Source organism: Sceloporus occidentalis, unplaced genomic scaffold, assembly GCF_023333645.1.
Source record: "Sceloporus occidentalis isolate IW3139 unplaced genomic scaffold, rSceOcc1.0.p SCAF_459, whole genome shotgun sequence".
Lineage (NCBI taxonomy): Eukaryota > Metazoa > Chordata > Lepidosauria > Squamata > Phrynosomatidae > Sceloporus > Sceloporus occidentalis.
In genome coordinates, this window is record NW_028317439.1 from 210,740 (window position 1) to 231,359 (window position 20,620).

At 41.3% G+C, this 20,620-nt stretch overlaps 1 protein-coding gene across 4 annotated transcripts; it reads left to right on the forward strand.

The window, feature by feature from the left end:
* Positions 1-688: 688 nt before the first annotated feature.
* LOC149271824 (integrator complex subunit 7-like) lies at positions 689-19,383 on the forward strand. 4 transcript variants are annotated; one of them, XM_089507119.1, is made up of 20 exons: positions 689-788; positions 2,118-2,247; positions 3,312-3,458; positions 3,923-4,060; positions 4,819-4,865; positions 5,800-5,999; positions 6,970-7,092; positions 7,349-7,466; positions 8,166-8,300; positions 9,698-9,795; positions 10,150-10,389; positions 10,922-11,059; positions 12,982-13,188; positions 13,844-14,038; positions 14,958-15,061; positions 15,412-15,480; positions 15,713-15,845; positions 16,807-16,905; positions 17,191-17,376; positions 19,069-19,383. In XM_089507119.1, the coding sequence occupies exons 1-20, from the start codon at positions 689-691 to the stop codon at positions 19,381-19,383; spliced, it is 2,922 nt and encodes a 973-aa protein (XP_089363245.1). The 4 variants fall into 4 exon arrangements, with proteins under 4 accessions (XP_089363245.1, XP_089363247.1, XP_089363246.1 ...); XM_089507121.1 differs by having other exon boundaries at positions 16,867-16,905; XM_089507120.1 differs by having other exon boundaries at positions 15,713-15,803.
* Positions 19,384-20,620: the final 1,237 nt, after the last annotated feature.

Genomic DNA, 20,620 nt, shown 5'->3' on the forward strand with positions numbered 1-20,620 from the left:
GTGAAGAGACAGGGCCGGCCTGTACCGACTGGCCCTAGTGGTGCTCCCCCCAGACGGCCCGTATACACTTAGTAACCTACACACTTATTCTATAGAGCGAGCGGCTCAGCCATTACCCAGGGGTTTTGTGGGGGGTGGAGGGGGACTGGGGAAATGATCCTGCGAGACATTAATTTACCTTTCCTGCTCAGTCCCAGGTGGGCTCTGTTAACAACTGACTGGAAAAGCATGGCGGAGATGACGGGGGACGGTACAGATAGGGATCCGGTCGGTCTCACAGCCTGCCGCGCTCCGACACAGCCACCTCACGGGCGTCACACTACAACTAAACTAATCTCCCGCGAAAGCCAGCGCGCCAACTCACTGCTGAATCTCCCGCTAAACCATACCCAGCAGCTAGATTGGCCAGAATCTCCACCAACCACATTCTACTGGCGGGGCGCGACACAAGCAAGAATGTGCCCGCGTGAAAGTCAAGCTTCAGCCAATGGGGAACGTGTTTACCATGTCCTCTGGGTGTGACGGAATAAAACCTCGACGGCGCTTCTCAGTGGTGGCGCATGCGCAGTTTGGGTGTCATGGCTACCTCGTAGCAGTGAGCGATTGATTCAATTTGTTTCGGTTATAAAGTCTAATAAAAGAAGTTAGGGTCGGGTTGGATAGGGTTACGGTAGGATACGATAGCGATATGGCGTCAGGTGGCGGAGCGGCCAGGTCTTTCCTGGCGGATGCAGGGTATGGGGAGCAGGAACTGGATGCTAACTCGGCACTGATGGAGCTGGATAAAGGTAGCTGCTTAATTCAGACTGAGGCCTGGATATCGGATCTGGCCTGGCAGCAAAGGGGTTAACAGATAATCACAGATTGATCTTGCCGCGCCTAATGTGTGTGTATATATATATATATATATATATCCGTATGAGTGATATTGGTACACAATGAAACTAAAATATTCGGGTTTCTTGTTGGTTACCCATAATAAATATTAAAATATCACTATATGCACCAGATAAGCAAATCCATTTCCAAGATTGGCCCTGTAACCTGTGTATTTCATATATTAAGAACTCTATAAAATATTTTTAGATGACAACTTGCGGTTTAGCGATGTAACCATCCTCATTAAATCTTAAAAAAGTCTTATTTAGATATTAAAGGGCATCTCCCACCATTATTTGAGATCTGTTAGTTATTGTCCCGTTGTTACAAGGAATATATTTATAATATTTGTTCCAAAATCAGTATTAAATTAATTTATTTGTGTTTCGGGCGAGTACGTCCCATGATCCCCCTGACAATATAAATGCGAGGGGAAAACAAACGAAAGTTTTCGTTACACCCCGGCGAGAGTTCCGCTATCCAACACCGCTCTTCTTTTACCTTCATGCCTCGTTACACGTCGGTGTTTAACATCCTCGTGGGATCGGTGGATACTTTATAAATATTGGTTAAAAAGGTGTTATTGGATACTGGATTCTCTCATTGTAAATATAGATTTTGACATATGGCAGGAGAATGGCGCTGGTGTGATAAACACCTCTTGATAGACTCTGAAAATAGAATTTAGTTATCGTCAATATTTTTTATAAAAGATCCTAGAAAACAAAAAAACAGTTGTCGGGGAGCCTCTTCCACCGCATAAAACAATTCCGCAAAGAAACAAGCAGATCATGCTTTGTATTCATTCCTCTAATATTTAAGTCACATAAAGCCACGCATAACTCTTTTAAGGAGTTTCTGAGTCTCCATGGCAACAACCTAAAATTCAGTTATAAAAGTTGTCAGAATAGGTGGAGCAGCTTCTATTTTTAATGAAGATGAGTTCTTGTATTGCGCCGTCAGCATTTATTAAATATCTTAATACTTAAAGCTTCCATTCCTTCAATATCTACAGATGTTGGTTGTAGGGGGCACCTTCATTACAAGGCGGTACCGTAAAGGGCTCTTTGCCCACGATGTCCCCTTAAATTCCTGTGTCAGAAATTCTACAATTATACAGTTCCCCGATTCTATGACCCCAAACCATTGTTCAGTGTGCTCGGTATGAATGTACGACAGACGCCATGCGACGTTGGCTCCGTGTTATAGACATCTGTCCTGTTTTTCCGCCCCTTTAGGTTTACGATCCGGGAAGCTCGGAGAGCAGTGCGAAGCGGTGGTTCGTTTTCCAAGACTGTTTCAGAAATATCCATTTCCCATCCTTATAAACTCTGCTTTCCTGAAACTGGCTGATGTGTTCAGAGTTGGGTAAGTGCTGTCTGGGGCGGCGGGGGGTCCCGCTGTCTGAGGCGGCGGGGAGTCCCGCTGTCTGGGGCGGCGGGGGGTCCTGCCATGGTCTGTATGCATGCTGGAGTAAGATGGAGAGATCTGATCGTGGGGGTAGCGTGCAGACTATGTCAGACCCCCCATGGCGCATGGTAACATATTTATATTAAACAGTATAGGTGTAAATGGAGTTAAAGCGATCTGACCTTACTAAACGACATTTGGCCGGGTGATTTCCATGCTCACAGAAAGGACAGGCGGAGACGTTTATTTAAATACAAATGTAATCTCCCGAAGCGCACATCAAAAGGCAAATGTACGACTGTAAATAGCGTATTGCATCGTCCGTGTAAGCAGTAAGGCCTGTTTGTAAATAAGGTGTGATAGGATTTGTAGTGTGAGGCTTTTGATCTCTGTGTATAGAATGTCATCGTCCCTATAAGACTTATGTGTCTCCCCAATACCTTGTTACAATCGTTCACATTCTTGTTGCAGTTAGGTATATCTCTGTTACATACTTGTGATCTCCCTCTTCATTCCCAATGTAACCCTGTGTGTTAGCCTTCGATAGGCTTCATCGCACTATTAAAACCTTCGTTTTCTTATCAAAGAAGCATTTCCTTTTTTCTTAATTTAAAGAACTTACCCTGAGACGAAGGTGTGTCGGCACCTGGAAACCCCTAATTTGGAGTCGGCTATTTGTAATGCATAGTAATATCAGAGATTTTAAAACACCACTCTCCTATAAACTCCTGCCTTAGTGAATAAAACCCACAGTTTATTTTATAAATGAAAGGCAGGGTCCAAATGTAGTCTGTCTGTGTTTGCTGAAATTGGCAGTAAAAGTACCAAATTAAGTGTACTCAGCACCTTTGCATAGCAGGCTTTGAAGGGATAGATAAGTTATACTGGTTATGATTATTTCATGATAGCAGGAATATATTATTATTATTTATTGTTTATATAGCACCATCAAGTCCCGTAGCGCTGATAAACAGTCACAGCCTTGATTTGCTGTTCTGTAACTAATCTGGTTTGTGTTTCAGGAACAATTTTCTTCGCCTCTGCGTGCTGAAGGTGACCCAACAGAGTGAGAAGCACTTAGAGAAAATCCTAAATGTGGATGAGTTTGTGAAAAGAATCTTTTCTGTCATTCACAGCAATGACCCGGTGGCTCGAGCTATTACCCTCCGGTAAGAAAGTCACTCGGGTTGACGTGAGCCTCCGGTTGTTGTTCATGTCAGTATCCTGAACGCTTACATCGGTGTAAAGTCGCTACCTAAGATCGGTGAACAGTTGATAGTTATGGTTGCACTTCTCATGCTGTATTATAACTGTCCATGTTTTTTCAACCCAAAGTATTTTTCTAGGGGTGTTATAACATTCCATAATGTAAATCGACAATCATGGAGTTAAGCCTCAATGATCACTCCTGTGGGGGGATGATTTTTTAACAGACATACCAGGTATGTCATTGGTCTTCAAGGGACATTTATTAATAGCATACATAACACGTCCTCCATTGCAAGGAGGTTAATTTACATTATATAACCGGTTATTCTTTGCATTTGTTTCTCTCTCTTGTGTCTTGCTATATTCCATATCATGGGTCGCTGTTTCAAATGTAATTTAAGGGTTGTCCTCTTATGTTCTGCAGAATGCTTGGAAGCATGGCCTCCATAATTCCCGATCAGAAGAATGCCCACCACAGTATCCGCCAGAGTTTGGATTCCCACGATAACGTGGAGGTAGAAGCTGCTATATTTGCTGCTGCACGCTTCTCAGCTCAGTCAAAGTGAGTTTGGTCTTAAGTAAGCGACTCATCTGTATGAACAGCATGATCCGTCAAGTTTATGTCTGTTCTTCCTGGGGGTGACTGTTGGCCCTCAAAGCAAAATCTGTCACTTTTCCAAAATCCTGCATTTTACAGTCTTTATGCGAAATAAACCTACGAAATGGTATTTACATTTGAAATTGCTAGTAGATATGTATTATAAACTCATGCATATGCTATAGGAGAAGATAACATAACTGTCTTTGGGACCTGCATTATTATTATTATTCCTCCTCATTATTATTGTTATTATTTATTGTTTCATATAGCGCTATCATAATCCGTAGCGCTGTACAATGAGTAGACAGGACACAACAATTTGGCTTACAGAAACATCAGGTGAGGAGGGTCCTGCTCAAAAGAGTTTACAATCTAGAGGAAGTTGATGATTTTGTATTCCTAATCTTTCCTTTAATTCAGATGTGCCTTGTTGAGTGTTCTTACATGTATTTATTTTTGTTACTTTTATATATATTTGTTACACTTTGTTCCAATTCTTTCCATTTCTGGCAGTGTAACCATATGATTAATTTGACTGTTGAATTTCATTCCTTTTAGTCAAAGTATACATTACATTTTCAATAAGAATCCATTAACCATTCCAACTTCCCAGCTCTGTATATAGTGGAAGGGAACATTCATTTGGATTTAGTTGCACAGTCTATTTCACCCCTACTGATACATTCTATTAAGATTGCTCCCCCATCTTATTCTTCCAGGGACTTTGCTACTGGAATCTGCAACAAAATTGGGGAAATGATCCAAGGTATGTGCTTTTAAAAATCCCTCTTATGTAACCCAAACTTCCGATTTTGTGTTTGGCAGCATGGGGTCCCTTCATCCAACCTGAAGATCTCTTAATGCATATTAATACAATCTGTACGTTTAGAGGACTGTACGGAGTAATGGGTGCAAAAGGAGAATGTGATTCCTTGCATTAGCTTCCCTAACTCACATATACTGACTTGCGGAATGTATAAATAGTAATGGTGAAAGTGGTTATTTCTGGGCTTCACTTTAATTGACTGTTTTTATGGTTATATACTGTAGTTTAAACCTCAACCTTCTCTTTGGGGGGGAGGAGTAGGAACTTGATATAAAATAGGATCTATTGTTTTATGGCTGCTGCTATCAGGATTGAATGCCATTATTAAACGGCTGTATAGCTAAAGCTAATATTTGGCTCCATGTAATTAATTATTGACAGGGGGCTCATTGTATTTAAAAGTGTCGAGCCTTCAAAAGCAGAGTGGTTTTATCCTTTGTATTATCTTATTGACACTTCACATTGTCACACAACAGGGGTTTCAAAGCTCCATCCCATTGAAGATGGTGACCACAGGGTTGGATCGCGAGGCAGTACTGATGTTCTACAGTCATTTATTTAACATGATTATAGACAAATTGTGAGCTTATGAACGCTCACAGGCTGCTGTAGGACAAGTAGATTCTTGACTATTGTGTATGGAATTCCAGTATCATTAACTGTAAAATGTAAATATGGATTTCTGCATAATTTAGACAGAAAGTTGTAACAAGGTATTGTAATATATATAGTGGTTTAGTGTGCATGTTCGATATATATATATATATATATATATATATATATGTGTTTTATATATTATATATATATATATATATATATTAGTATAATGAGAGTCTCTCTCTAACGTACCATCCTCTAATTCTTGCTTTGATAGGGTTGGCCACTCCTGTGGATTTGAAGCTGAAGCTGATCCCCATTCTCCAGCACATGCACCATAATGCCATTTTGGCCTCCAACAGTCGCCAGCTTCTGCAACAATTGGTGACGTCGTATCCGTCCACGAAGATGGTCATCGTAACGCTGCACACCTTCACGCTGCTGGCTGCGTCCTCTTTGGTTGACATCCCTAAACAGGTAATGGCAGCTCTTTGACGTATGCTCTAAGGTGGCTGGGAAAAAAGGGGGGATAAAAGCTTGCTATAATTATATATATATTTATATATTAAGGAGTAAAGCCTCCTTTCTATTGTGTAATATTTTAACACTGTCCTGCCCAGAAGAATTTGGGTTTGGGTAAGCCGGCCAGGAAAAGGGCTGGGAATGCATTCAGATCATTAATTCCGCATTTAGCTATGTAATCTGGAATGGATTTTATCCAGAAATTTTAACTTGTTTCAAGGTTAGATTAAAATTTTCCAAGAGGATAATTCATGAACAGTCCATAAAATATGTTTAGTGTGTCCTGTTAGTTTTATTCCATTTCAAAGTAACATTTCAGCCATTATATGCACATTAATGCATATGATAACTGCATGGCTCCTGTACATTTTCACGATACCCCCTTTGAAAATGCAGAGAGGATTTCTGCAGAATCCCCCCATATATTTTTGCCCCATCCCAGCTCCGCAGCTATTTTCCATGCATTCCATAGGCTGCTGAGCTACTAACATTTCTTCAGCAAGGATGATGCGCATGAGCTTGCAAAATGCTGTCTATAAGTTTCAGGTCTCTGCATTTCCGTCTGTAAAGCAAACCACAGATCCACAGAATCTAAATCTAATGCATCTAGTTACATTCTGTACATGCAATCGACTGTTGGTGCTTTAGGTTTTATCTCTTCCATGATAACTCCGCTGCCGTAAAACATTTGCTTGGTCTGTATCCCGCCAGGCTTGTGTATAGAACATTGTAAAGGATGCTAGCAGATGTTGTACACACAATCCTCATTGGCTTTGGATGATTTCTAGACGCAGTTAGTGTATTTTAATAGTCCCTTCATATTTCACTCTGGATATCTTGTTACGTTTGTATGCCGGCCGGCATCCATTTAATATTTTCGCATGCGATGACATCACACTTACTTTAGATTTGGTCTCTTTTGCAGATTCAGCTTCTGTTACAGTATTTAAAAAACGACCCCAGAAAAGCAGTAAAGAGGCTTGCAATTCAAGATCTGAAGTTTTTGGCTAACAGAACCCCTCACACATGGAGCAGAGAAAATATTCAGGTGCTGATGATCTTTTTATTTCTTTTTTTTATTATTGTGCACAAAGCTATTTATATAACTGCAGGAATTAAAGTCTGTGGTCTCCATGCGCAGCGGGACATTTTCTCTTGTCGTATAATGTTAGCTCTGTAAGGAGATGGCTTTGTTAATCCTCGCTAACCCCTTTTTGAGAATTGCAGATTTATGACCCGCAGATCTGGGCGGCTGAGGGTTTGACGTTATCCATTCATTGTATTTCCTATAATTCTCGTCCCAGGCGCTGTGTGAGTGTGCGCTCCAAACGCCATATGACAGCCTGAAGCTCGGCATGCTCGCCGTTCTCTCCGCGCTGTCAGGTAGTATCGCTATCAAACAGTTCTTCAGTGCGGCGCCAGGTAAGTCGTTGGCACGAGCAGCGAATTCAGTGAACGCTTCATACTTTGGACTTGGATTAAAAGAGGAAGCCGTCGTTCAGTATTTCTCCAAAAACAGTACAGAAAATAGACATAGATTTTCATTTAATAAAATTACTTTTAGGAAATCGCCAGCCAGCGTATTAACATTGTGCCTTAACCCCGTTCCGTGGCTATCCTAGCTTATGAAGCAAGCTAGCAAGCCAGTGCACCAGTCCCTTACATTACATCTACACCTTTAATTATTATTGTTATAATTATTATAATTATTTAAGTATTTAAGTCATTCTATCACTTCTCTCCCTCTCTTATTTCCTCAAAGCTTTACATATATATATATATATTTATGGTGTATTGTTCACACAGTAATCCAAAAACCGTAATAGTGATAATATTTTACTTACAATTATTTCCTATCGGATAAGTTGGGCTTTTTGGATCAGCAGCAGGGTTGAATTTGATGGACTTGAGGTTTTTTCCTCTTCAAACTTAATTGCCGAGTTACTGATGCTGAGTATTGTTAGCTGTATGTATTTAATAGGCTTATCCCAAACACTTTATGTACAGGGCATGTGAAATTGTGCTTGGTAGCGTGGAAATATTTCTACGGCTTTAAAATAAAGTTATTATAATAAAGGTTGACGGACTTGGCTAATTCATTTTCGTTACACCTTGTTTTAGGAGCCATATCAGGCCCGGCGAGGTATTCGGATCTAATAAAGTTGGCGCAGGAGTGCAGTTACCACAGTAATCGCGGCATCGCAGCCCACGGCGTGACGGTTCTTACGAACATCGTTTCATCTTGTCAGGACAAAGGTGAGGTCATAAAGACTTTTATGAGTTATATTCGTTCTCAAAATAAAGATTTTATCCGAGTTGAATAAAACAAATTACATTTTATATAAAATAAGTATTACATTATAATATATATTATAGCGTTATTAAATCATATTAAATATAGGTTTGTCTTAGTCTGTCAGTTCTAGTTTTGTCATACCCTATAGGAAGCACTATGTTAATTGTGGGCGCTATATAAATAAAAGATATATGTATATACCCCCCTTTTAGCTTTCTCCCTAGCGGTATAATAAAGCTGTCCAGGCTACCTGTAAGGTTTGCTGTCCACTATACTCTCTAGTCTAATAAACTATCCTGTGCGGCGCTCGGCTTTCTACCGCCTGCCGCGGCCAATAAGCGTAAATCAGAAGACTTGCTTATTACTGTGGGCACCTGGGGCAACTATCACATTATTTTTCTATTGAAGTTCAGTGTGGAAACTTACACTGTAGATGTTTTTGGCCCTTTTAAAGGTTCACTTTTTCTTTCTGATCCGTTTGCGTCATTGGAATCAGTTGTTTTTATTATTAGAGCCGCATGTCTTGTGAACCGTGTTGTTTAGCATGTACTACTAGCGCATAAAACATAACATCTCCCTACACGTGATGTACTCTCCACCAGACAGCCCCAGGGATTGGTTGGGAATGGCGAGTGGGGGTCTTTTTGGTCCCCCGTGCACATGTGTGGCAGGCAGTCTCATTGATTTTAGTGGGAAAGCTTTCCTGCCACTGATTGGCTACATCAAGCAGCCAACCGGTGGCAAGAATCGCCAGACCGAAGAGGAGGGCAGCTGCTGCGCTGTGTCTTCTAGCTCAGATAAGTGCTTTTGAAGAATGCGTACGAAAGTATTTGGTATTTTTAGTGGGGCTGTCAGGAACACTAAAGTGTTAAAATTTTATAAGATTGATTGTAATCTGTGCAGTTTTCTTACTAATCTTGACTGCAATCAGGAGGTTAATCCACCGGGGAAACGGGCAGAACATTTAAATATGCCCCACACTGTATCGTACCAATCATATGTAGGTAAAAATATCAACAGGGGCAAACTATTGCGAAAACAAGTAAAAAAAACACACAGAAAAGCACCGCACGTAACAAGACATTGTGTATTTTGGAGCTATTATTCTCTTGGGAATCTTGGCCTGTGGTAGTAGCGTCTGCACTGTATTCCAGTCTTTGGGGTGTTAGACTGTCCCTTAATTGTACCCCAAATCCTCAAATATCCTTCCCCAAATGTAAATGTATATTGGAGTGCATTAAGTTATCCCATACAGTACTTCAGCATTGAAAAGTGAATAAATGTTTTCCATTTGGTTGGATGTGTATTTGATTTCTCAAGCCCCGTAATCTAATTCTTCTTACTTTTTTCACATCAGATCCTTTGGGTCTAGAAAAAGATGCCGTGTACGGACTGGAATCTCTCTTGGTTCTTTGTAGCCAAGGTAACAGCACAGGAGCTCAGCTAACGTTAAAGGTACGTTACGTGATTACCCTGATTTCATAAAAGAACAGGCAGTGAACATGTTAAATAATGCACTCATTTCACAAATATATATATATATATATATATATATATATATATATATATATATATAGCACTAATTTCACAACCACAAGAAATCTACAGATTGTCAGTCAGACTAAAGATGTATTGATCTTTATTGGGAACCATGACATGGATTCTCACAGTTCCTTCCATTTACTATAATCTATAACTTTCTGTTATGAAAAAACAAACAAAAAAAAGGGTGGAATAACAGCACGTGCTACAGGGTGTTCGAGTTGGAGTTAATGAAACTGTGCTTATTATTCTTATTTTTTTTCATAGATCGCGTTATCATGCATGGTTAAATTGGCGAAGAGCCGTCCTTATCTGAGCCAGTCGGTGGTGGAGTCCCTGTTAACGCAGCTGCACAGCGCTCACGACTCGGCCAGGATCTACATGTGTCACTGTCTGGCGTCTGTGGCCATGCAGCTCCCGGTCTTGGGGGACGGAATGCTGGGGGACATCGTGGAGCTTTACAAAGTAATCGGCCGCTCGTCCACCGACAAGCAGCAAGAGCTCCTGGTAAGAAAATGCCAATAACCGGATAATTGCACTTATACCGGAGAATATGTTATTAGTGCTTGCGGTGAAGACCGAAGTGTGTGGGTTTTGTTTTCCTGTAGAACGTTTTAATAGATATTTTGGGATTTTGTCAGAATGGAATCTTCAGATTAATATGTAATATGTACTATACAATAAAACAAGCATATGTCATTTTTTATGCACCTAAAGTGGGTCTGTTCGCTAGAGAGAGACTTGGCAGGAGAATTCACAAAACAATAGTTGTTTTAAGTCGCCCGCGTCACTATTCATTATGAAGGGCCAACACTGGACGAAATCCCCAGCATTAACAGCTGAGCTGGCCCCGTATAATGCATAGTCAAGTGTTTAAGGAGACTTTCAAGAACTCTTGCTGGTTTAACTAACTATATATTTTAAAATATATATTTATTTTGTAAGCGGAAGACGGTAAAGAGATTATCTGACTTCATTTACATTAGTGATGTCACTAACTATGCCACAGTAAATATAATGGTTTATTTTGCCTGTACAGGTGAGTCTGGCCACAGTTATCTTTGTTGCCAGTCAGAAAGCTCTGTCTCCAGAAGTAAAGACCATCATCAAACAGCAGCTAGAAAACGTCTCCAATGGTTGGACCGTGTACAGGATTGCCAGACAAGCCTCAAGAATGGTGCGTTCTGCGGTCTCTTCTACATTCCGCTTCTTTCAATGATATATATATATATGTCAAAAAATAGAGTATTGCAGAGTATGCGGTGATACCTTTTTTATTGGACTAACATAATATTAAAAAGACAAGCTTTCGAGAGTTATCCTCCCTTCATCAGGTCTGAAGCAATACTAATCAACATGATAGAGGTTACAACTTAAAACAAGTGATGGTATAAGAGAAGGGGGGGGGTGAGGGGGGTGTCGTAAATAATAGGTCTGGAGGTGAGAAATGCAGAGAGGTAGAGAGATAACCCAGGGACAGAACAAATAAACTTAGGGAACCAATAACCACAGTAAAACATCAAAGATAATAACAGCAATTAGACATTGGATGACTAGATGAAGTTCATATGAAGTTCTGGTAGTGTGTAAGGAAGCCAGAATCCACATAAACTGGCCCCAGAACAGGAGCATACACGGAATGGCACCGTACCATGCAACAAATCCCGCTGCAAACTTTGCCAACATATATGTGACAGCAACACAGCCAGTCACAACAACAAAACATACACCATCAAAGATTCTTACTCATGTACATCGGCAAACGTGGTATACATGATACAGTGCTCTGCATGTGACAAAGGGGGCTATACTGGAGAAACGGGGCTTAAGCTGCACCTTAGAATGAACCTGCACCGAAGCTCCATCAAAAACCACGAGGAAGAAAAATATTGCACCCCGGTAGGACATCATTTCACACAGAACAATCACTCCATCCAAAACCTAAAAATTAAAGTACTCAAAGGAAATTTCAGAGACTCTCAGGAAAGAAAAACATTTGAGATGAAAATGATTACACATTTTAACACCATAAAAGAGGGACTTAATGTGGATTCTGGTTTCCTTACACACTACCAGAACTTCATATGAACTTCATCTAGTCATCCAATGTCTAATTGCTGTTATTATCTTAGATGTTTTACTGTGGTTATTGGTTCCCTAAGTTTATTTGTTCTGTGCCTGGGTTATCTCTCTACCTCTCTGCATTTCTCACCTCCAGACCTATTATTTATGACACCCCACTCAACCCCCCCCCCCTTCTCTTATACCATCACTTGTTTTAAGTTGTAACCTCTATCATGTTGATTAGTATTGCTTCAGACCTGATGAAGGGAGGATAACTGTCGAAAGCTTGTCTTTTTAATACTATGTTAGTCCAATAAAAAAGGTATCACCGCATACTCTGCAATACTCTATTTTTTGACATTGTGTCTACTGGACTAATACGGCTTCACCCTTTTACATTATATATATATATATATATATATATATATAAAGACTTTAAAGCATGAATCTTCCCCAAATCTTGTATTTTATTGTTCATTATACTAAATTAACCCATTGTGACTAATCCCTTAGATGAGGGCCACTTAAGTCAACGGCCTTCCTGATTTTGAGGCTTGATGGAGCTTAAATGTCTCCTCCACCTGTTGCAAGCTTTAGCGAAGTCTCAGACTGGACCCCGTACGGATTTCCAGTCAGCTGCAAAGTGAAGGGGGAACATTTACCCACCTTGCTCTCCATCTACCCCGTCCAAGAGACCTGTGTGTATATATATATATATATATATATATATATATATCTCTATCCGAGCAGCACATCTCCCTGGGGCTGTACAGTGGGACTCTGGGTCATTAATATATGGAATAGGGGTCCTCCGTAGGTTTATACCATGGGACTCCCTATTCTCACGATCTGCATGATTATTCCTCCCATTAAGTTATCTCTCCCCATTTATTACGTTGCTAAGCTTTTTTTTGGTTCTGACAGCCTTTGTAAGGGTAGGAGGGAGAGAAGGAACTTGATCAGATAACGCTCGCTCTGCTTTTATTTTAAGTCAGAAAGCACAGAATACATTATTGTCTGTCTTTCTCTCCGTAGGGAAATCATGATATGGCCAAGGAGCTGTACCAGAGCCTGCTGACACAAGTGGCGTCCGAGCACTTTTACTTCTGGTTAAACAGCCTGAAGGAATTGTCCACGGCCGAGGAACGCCTGACCGCGCTGCAAGAAGACGATTACAGCTCGGCCCTCTCTTGTATTTCCGAGTCTTTGAAATCTTACCACAAAGGCATAGCATCGCTGACCGTGAGAACATTGGCTTTATGATCTTTGGGAGGAGAGACATACAGGGTGTCTCTATACGGAAGAATACGTTAAAGCTGTAATTGTTTCCAGCTGCCGTTCTAAAAACCCCCACGTGGAATGTTTTATTCCAAGACTGCCGCGTTCGGATATACTGAACGTATCCGCGCAGGCGACATAAACGTGATATGCGAGGCTTATTCTGTATAGCGTTACGTTCAGACTATTCCCCGTCCTGATTCCTGCACCTGTAGAGTAATAGATTTAAAATATTTTCTTCTCTTAACCTATTTAGGATCAAAATTACTGTTTTTATATATTTTTTCCTTTTCACGTGAATATTTAATATAAAAGTGACAGCCCGTAAAGATACAAGCCCTGTACAGTGCAAGTCTTGGAAGCGGCTTAGAGACCCCAGTAGGAATATAGTGTCGTCTTTACTGCTGGATCATTGGAAACGAAGGATGGTGTATTAAATGGCCTTGTTACGCATGATGTACGAGCTAAAAATATTAGGCGGATTCACCTCGAGACAGATAACTGAATATAATAGTAATACAATGAATGCGTCGGATGTGCCGCTTTCTCTTTAAACATGAACACGATTCGCTGAGATGTTGCTGAAGGACCCCTGGTAATTTTGTCGCTTGGTTTTCAGGCTGCCAGCACCCCCATGAACCCGTTAAGCTTCCAGTGCGAGTTTGTGAAGCTGCGGATCGATGTCCTGCAGGCGTTCTCTCAGCTCATCTGCACCGGTAACAGTCTGAAAACGAGCCCCCCTCCGGCCATCGCGTCCACCATAGCCATGGCTTCCGGGAACGATCTCCAGCGCTGCGGGCGTATTTCAACCCAGGTATGTCCTGCGGCTCCTCACCCTGCGCGTGGCTCTCTACGGTCCTGCAAGCGAGTGGTTTAGTGTGTGGGGGGCAGAAGGATTTATAGTTAGGAAATCTGCTGCTCCCCAAAGCTCCAAGCACCATCACGCTTTAATACAGACTATAGCGGAGCGACAGAAGACAATCCCACTCCAAGCCCAGACCCCCAGGATTGTGGCCCTCCTAGACCAGGTTCTGTATGTGTGTGTGTGTGTGTGTGTGTGTGTATATATATATATATAATGTTAATACATACAATTTAGCTGGTGGCAACCATTCAGCCCGTCTGGTCTGCCTCTTTTTCCTGATGTCAAGACTCAAACCTTAATCAGTTCTTGGCCTCGTCTTTGATTTAGGATTCAGCTTTATGCTGTCCCATGCATGTATAAATTCTCTTACTGTGTTAACCTCTGCTACTACTTCTGCTGAGTGGCTGTTCCACTTATCTACCCCCTCTCTGTAAAGTCAAAGTTCCTTATATTACATATAAAGCTCTGACCCTCTAGTTTTAGATGACGACCTCATGTTCTAACGTTTCTCCTCCTTCGAAACAAACTCTCCTCCTGTACTTTGTTAAATCCCTTTAAGTATTTAAATGTTTTCAATAAACTGTTCTTGGCAGAGCTGTGTCGGCTCACGCTGTGTCCTTTTCTCAAAATGCTGCTAAATACCCTATGTTAGAACAAGAGGTCATTAACTAAAACTAGCGGGTCTGGTGTTTAGATAAAGGGAACAGTGTCCAGAAAAAGTGGTAGCAGCTAATGCAGTAAGGGAATGTAAACATGGATGGGATAGGCAAAAGCTTTCGTGAATCTAAGGCAATATCAAGGACAGACTAGATGGTCCTCATCCACCGTTGAATTCTGCGTTATTTGTCGCGTGTTATTTGTCTTGCAGATGAAGCACTGTATGGAGGAATTCAAAAATCTCGCCGCACGCTACAATGATCTCTACAGATCTTCTTTTGATGCGGATTCTGCAACTTTGAGAAACATAGAAATGTATCCTTCATTATTGTAACAATCATCGGAACTTGTTTTCCCCCTACAGAAGCCATTTTCTAGATTAAATCGCATAGACTACTGTAAGAGCGAAGTACAGCTTTCTTTCATGCAGCCCTGCTGCAGCAGCTGCCTTCCTCCTTCGTGGTCTGGCATTAGATGTCGCTGATTGGCTACTTGAAGCAGCGCAGGAAAGCGCTCCCATTTTAAGCAGTGGGAGTGCTTACCACGAATACGCACAGCGGTCTCTGGGATACAGATTTGCTTTTGCCGATCTGGCCGAGGGAATTTATCTTATTTTATTGAAAACATTAACAAGCCTTAACTTTTTGCTATTGCTTACGATCCAGACAACAACAGAGCTGCCTTTTGATTTCGTATACCATCGAAGCCCTTATTTTGGACCCGGAATCTTGTAGGTAAGTGTGCCGTGTCCAGATCCCGTATTCATATTTACTTTGCCCCTGTGAGTGTCTATGTTCATTAAAATGCCAGTATTTAGAGCCACATGTTGGTCTCCAGCCAGCGCATGGGGGCAGACGATGCTTTGTGTAGCAGAATTGGACACCTGTGGACCTCTTGGTGTTGGCTGACTCCCATTAGCCTCATCCAAACTTGGTAATTCATGCAAATCTGTTATTTGTATTGCAGTTTCCAGGATTGCAGCCTGAGTGGCTCTGGGCAGGCCGACAGCGAATATGAGAGGAAGATGCTGTCCGTCTTTAACCATGTACTGGAAGAAGTGGAGCTCCTCAGCAGAAAATACCCCCCTGTGTCTTACCTGGTAAGCGACCGGGGCAAGTTTTAGGTGATTCAGATACCTAGCTGCAGTACGACAAGCGTCTTCAATGTGTATTAGTTGTTCCTGAGCAGAGCGCATAATCCTCCTAAAGATCTCCTGAGATACATAGGTGGCGAGCATTGCTTTGTTCTGCTCCCTGACCCTTTAATAGGAATATAATTGAAAGTGTATCTGTCATTCTAGGCCTTATACATATGAGTTAAGTTATAGTAGACAGTCCTTATAATAAAAAGGGTGTTTTTCAGTAACAGAAATGGTGAAGGTTAAAAGTCAAGCAGTGTCAAAGCATCCTATAGGTTGCTATGGTGATTGCATCACTTTGTACCACAATTCCTCCGTAAATGCATTAGTTGCGTGGAAATCATCCGATTAAATGAATCTCTGTATGCTGTTGGTGCGACTGATGAAATGCATGAGAAAATGAAATAAATGAGCGTGGAAGAGCAGTATTAATGCATGCGGTAATTTAATAAACACGGGAGGGATACACGGGAGGGATACACGGGAGGGAATTTCGGAACAGATCTGATTGGCTGTGTAATTGAATACGGTGAAGCCGCATGGTATGGTTACACGTAGGGTTACCTGGCAAACAGCGGGTATCTTATGTGGTCTGGCTTTACAGACAAACCAACTTACTTATCATGTTTTTAATATTTAAACATTTTATTTTCATGACACTTATCTACACCTTCTCACACATTTACAAAAAAAAATTTATTTGTTCACCCCTTAGGGGGAAACCCTCCATATAATATCTAAATATATATTTATACTCCTGATTAATGTATTTCCTCTTTAAAGAGGGTCTGAGATCTGTGACCGCTGCTGCATTCTGCATGCGGCAAATATACTGATCACAGGACTGATCCATTCACAAAGTAAGTACGCTGGATACATTAATTGACTGAAGTTTTTGTTTTCTGCATCCGTGTCTCCCCAGCACACCTCCTGCCTGTGCAATGCGGTCATCAGCCTCCTAAAAGTCCCGCTTTCATTCCAGAGATATTTTTTCCAGAAGCTTCAGTCCACGAGTATCAAGGTAAGAACCAGCCTTCCCGTGCCAAAGTGTAAAACAAATCGTGTGTATTGGATTTTGGATTGTCAGAGCAAAAATACTGTATATAAATATACATGGGTATGTGTGTGTGTGTGTATATATATATATTTACATATATACATTTTCTCTGCATCCTTCAGTGAGTTAAGTGCTTAATGTAAAAATAATAGAATTAGACAGCAGATGAGAACCATTTGGCCCATGGAGTCTGCCATATTTTTCATGCTGTAAACCTCAAAACATATAACAGTTTTTCTCCTTGTTCAGCTTGCCTTGTCCCCATCTCCTCGCAATCCCACGGAGCCGATCCCCGTCCAGAGTAACCAGCAGCTGGCCTTGAAGGTGGAGGGAGTTGTACAACACGGCTCCAAACCAGGGCTGTTCCGCAAGATCCAGTCCGTCTGCCTCAACGTCTCGTCCGCGCTGCAGAGTAAACTGGGCCAGGACTTTAAAGTAAGTGCTGTAACTATCATAGGATACCCACATTCATACTCCTCAAAGTTAGCATCGCCCTCTGTTGGGTGAAGTGTTGCTCTGTGTGCTTAAAAGAGAAGGTTCTTATATGAAGGCACAATGCTGCTTTAGGTAAGGATTGTGCTTCCATAGGCGGTATAAATGTAACCTGTACCATTGTGTTGAAGTGTTGGGTTTGGATACTGGCGGGTTCTATATGTTAATCTTATACTAAAGATAATACCGGGATCTTGGCGTGTTAGTATAAAGAATAACTACCCTTGCCCCCCTATTAAATACCCCGGACAGAACCCGTCAAAGTTCCCTAGTCTGTTGGTGACCGGTCACCCCCTTTATATGTTATTGGACTTCTTCTTTGTTAACCGTGTGGTTTAACGGCCCTTATGACAACATATGAGGTAGTGATCCGCTTACGGAAAGGCGGCCAAAGAGTGTTACTTTAAACCTTAACAAGGGTTGTTCTAAAATAGTATATATTTGTGATGATTTTATCATCTTACGGTCCTGGAGCTGCTTTTACCTTTTCATTACATTGGAGTAACACAAGGTAGGACATACAGGTACAGAAAGATAAGGGGACCCTGCTCCTGCCAGCTTACGATACATGAGAAGTCTATTTTAAAGTGTACCTGTCAATGAAAAATAACAGTGTATGGGGCAGCCTTTCACCTATACATCGTGCAGCCATTCAGCTACGGAATGTATAAGAGGAAAGATATTTAATCTTAAATTCCCCCCCAATACCTCTGTGCCGGCGCTAAGGTACCGGTGATCCTAGCTGGTATCCGAACGGTCGCTCTGTGGACATATGGGCTTTTCTGCTCGTCTGACTCGTTTGCACAGATGGAAGCGCTTAGTATTCACGTTCCAAATGAAGTGACGCTAGACCTCATCTGCCACGTCGGGGAGAAAATAAAATGTTATACAATAAAGAAGAAGGAATCCCACCTCATCACAAAACATAATATACCTGTCTGAACAGTCCCAAAAATCAAATGTTAAGTAATTCTTCAGCAGTTTATTGCTTTTTTAATCACGGCAGCCTAGTTTCCCCGTACAACTTATTTCCCCAAAAGCATAGTCAGAAATGTAAAATTCCAGAGCCGAAACATCAGCTAAATTCTTGATTTCCACGGTAACATTTTGGAGAATGAATTTCTTTTTCCTTCCCCGTACTTAGCACTTTGCTGGGTTCCGACGGCGATGCGTGAAATACAGGATGGCAGCCGTCAAATATATTAACTCCAAATATCACGCTACTTGAGAGTCGTTACAAAAAGGAAGATAATATGAGACGGGATGGTATTTTTCCGTAGATGGTGTTCTATGCCGCTTAAGCTGTGTATTGTACACCGTAAATGTAATGCATTGTGTGATGTGCTGTGCTGCATGTACGCTATATGGGAAGCTGCAGCTGGGCAGAAAAAACGTAGCCGTTCCCTGAAAAATTATGAGTGAAGCAACATTTTCCGTGATTAAGGAACTTGGGGGGTTCCAGCAGTATGGTGTTGCTCAGCCCCCGGGATGTGAGGATATTTAAGCTTGATTTATAACCGTGAACAGCTGCTTTGTAACCCCATATTTTTTTTTCCTGTATTTTCTAACCCATTTAATAATTTGCATTATTCATTTTAATAATAAACCCCACACTGATGACTTTTTCTTTGCTAGATCTCTGCAGAGGGTATAAGAAGTGAGATGGAACAGAAGGTTGAGCCGCACAATGATTACTTCAGCACGCAGTTCCTGTTAAACTTCTCGGTGCTCGGGACGCACCAGATTACCGTGGAATCATCCGTCATAGACTCTAACGGGATCCTGTGGAAGACCGGTCCAAAGACTACAATCTTTGTCAAATCTTTAGAAGATCCGTATTCCCAACAGATACGATTGCAGCAGCAACAGCAACAAGCGCAACAGCCGCTGCAGCAGCCACTCCAGCCGCCACTCCAGCAGCAGCAGCGAAATGCGTACTCTCGGTTCTAGTTGGCCAAGTACCGGCGACGGGATCTTAATACAGATCTATTCCTTTTGGTTTAGTTACAGTAATGGTATTTTGTAATATTACCGTGAATGGGGGAATAGCACAATGTATATGTTTATTTCAACATCTTTGCTTTATTCTGTCTGCATAAAAGTGCAACTTCCTAAAGCAGTATTCTTGTTTACAATTTTTTTTTTCTTTTCTTGATAAACAACGCTTTGTTCCTGAAATATGCGACCTGCAGCTCCTCATCTATGGCTTCAATCTTATTACCCTCAGCCTGCCTTTATTGAGGTTGAGTTGCTGTTGAAAATTGTCTGTAATCATTTGGTGCAAACATTTTTGTCCGTCTGCAGTTTGTCGAGCATATTTTCTTCCGAAGAAGCATCATTTTGGAGAGCCAACACGCTTGATGTACAAAGAGCAATAAAGAGGTAATATGTACGACAATCCCCTATTATGTCTATCCCAAAAAGGTCATGAGCCCCTAATTCTAATTTTAGGAATAGTTCTCTGTTTGTGCTGCAATTGGTCATGGAAGTCATCATCTCTAAGCACATACTGGCTTTACACCTAATATTCCTTGTTGATGTTATTTTCATTAGTGTATGGACACGGTTATCTGTTTAAGATGTCTGTTTTTGGTACAAAATGAAATGAATGAGGCTCTGGAATGTGTTTTATGTATGGGCTTTAGCAACGTTATTTAATGTACAGGTGGTGTGATGGTGTGGAATTAATATATTGATAATACATGTAATAAATTCAAAGAACAAACAAGGGCAGCCCCCAAAAGTACTATAACGATTTGTAATTCAAGGCAATTGTAACCATTTTCATACTGAGTCATAAATTACAATCTATGAGCACATCATCATCAAAGAATATACATTCTCAAGCATGAAACGTAATGAAAACAAGCTGTACCCAGGAGATCCTGCGCGTAGACGCTGTTACCCAGGGTGAAGGCGATGTATATATGTAATAAAGCACGGTTCCGTTTGGTCACTATCGGTCACTATCGGTCAGCGGTGACGTTGTTGACACAAGGCTCTCGTGTGCTGTAAGGTTACTGTGTTCTGGGATGCAGCCAGATCTCCGGACCAAAGTGCAAAGATATATGTTAAAGGTCTTTACGGGATAATAGTGAGTAGTGGTTGACACGGGTTAGTGGGTCATCCAGCATTAAATACGTTCTCGTCAGGCCTGGACTGGTAAACGGGGTAAAAGAGCTGCTGC

What these genes read in the sequence shown, in the direction of transcription:
- LOC149271824 (XM_089507119.1), top strand. Translation starts at nt 689, where the DNA reads ATGGCGTCAGGTGGCGGAGCGGCCAGGTCTTTCCTGGCGGATGCAGGG. An exon ending in CGCTTCTCAGCTCAGTCAAA is followed by an intron (nt 4,061 to 4,818) that starts GTGAGTTTGGTC and finishes TTATTCTTCCAG; the next exon opens with GGACTTTGCTACTGGAATCT. An exon ending in GGAGCAGAGAAAATATTCAG is followed by an intron (nt 7,093 to 7,348) that starts GTGCTGATGATC and finishes TTCTCGTCCCAG; the next exon opens with GCGCTGTGTGAGTGTGCGCT.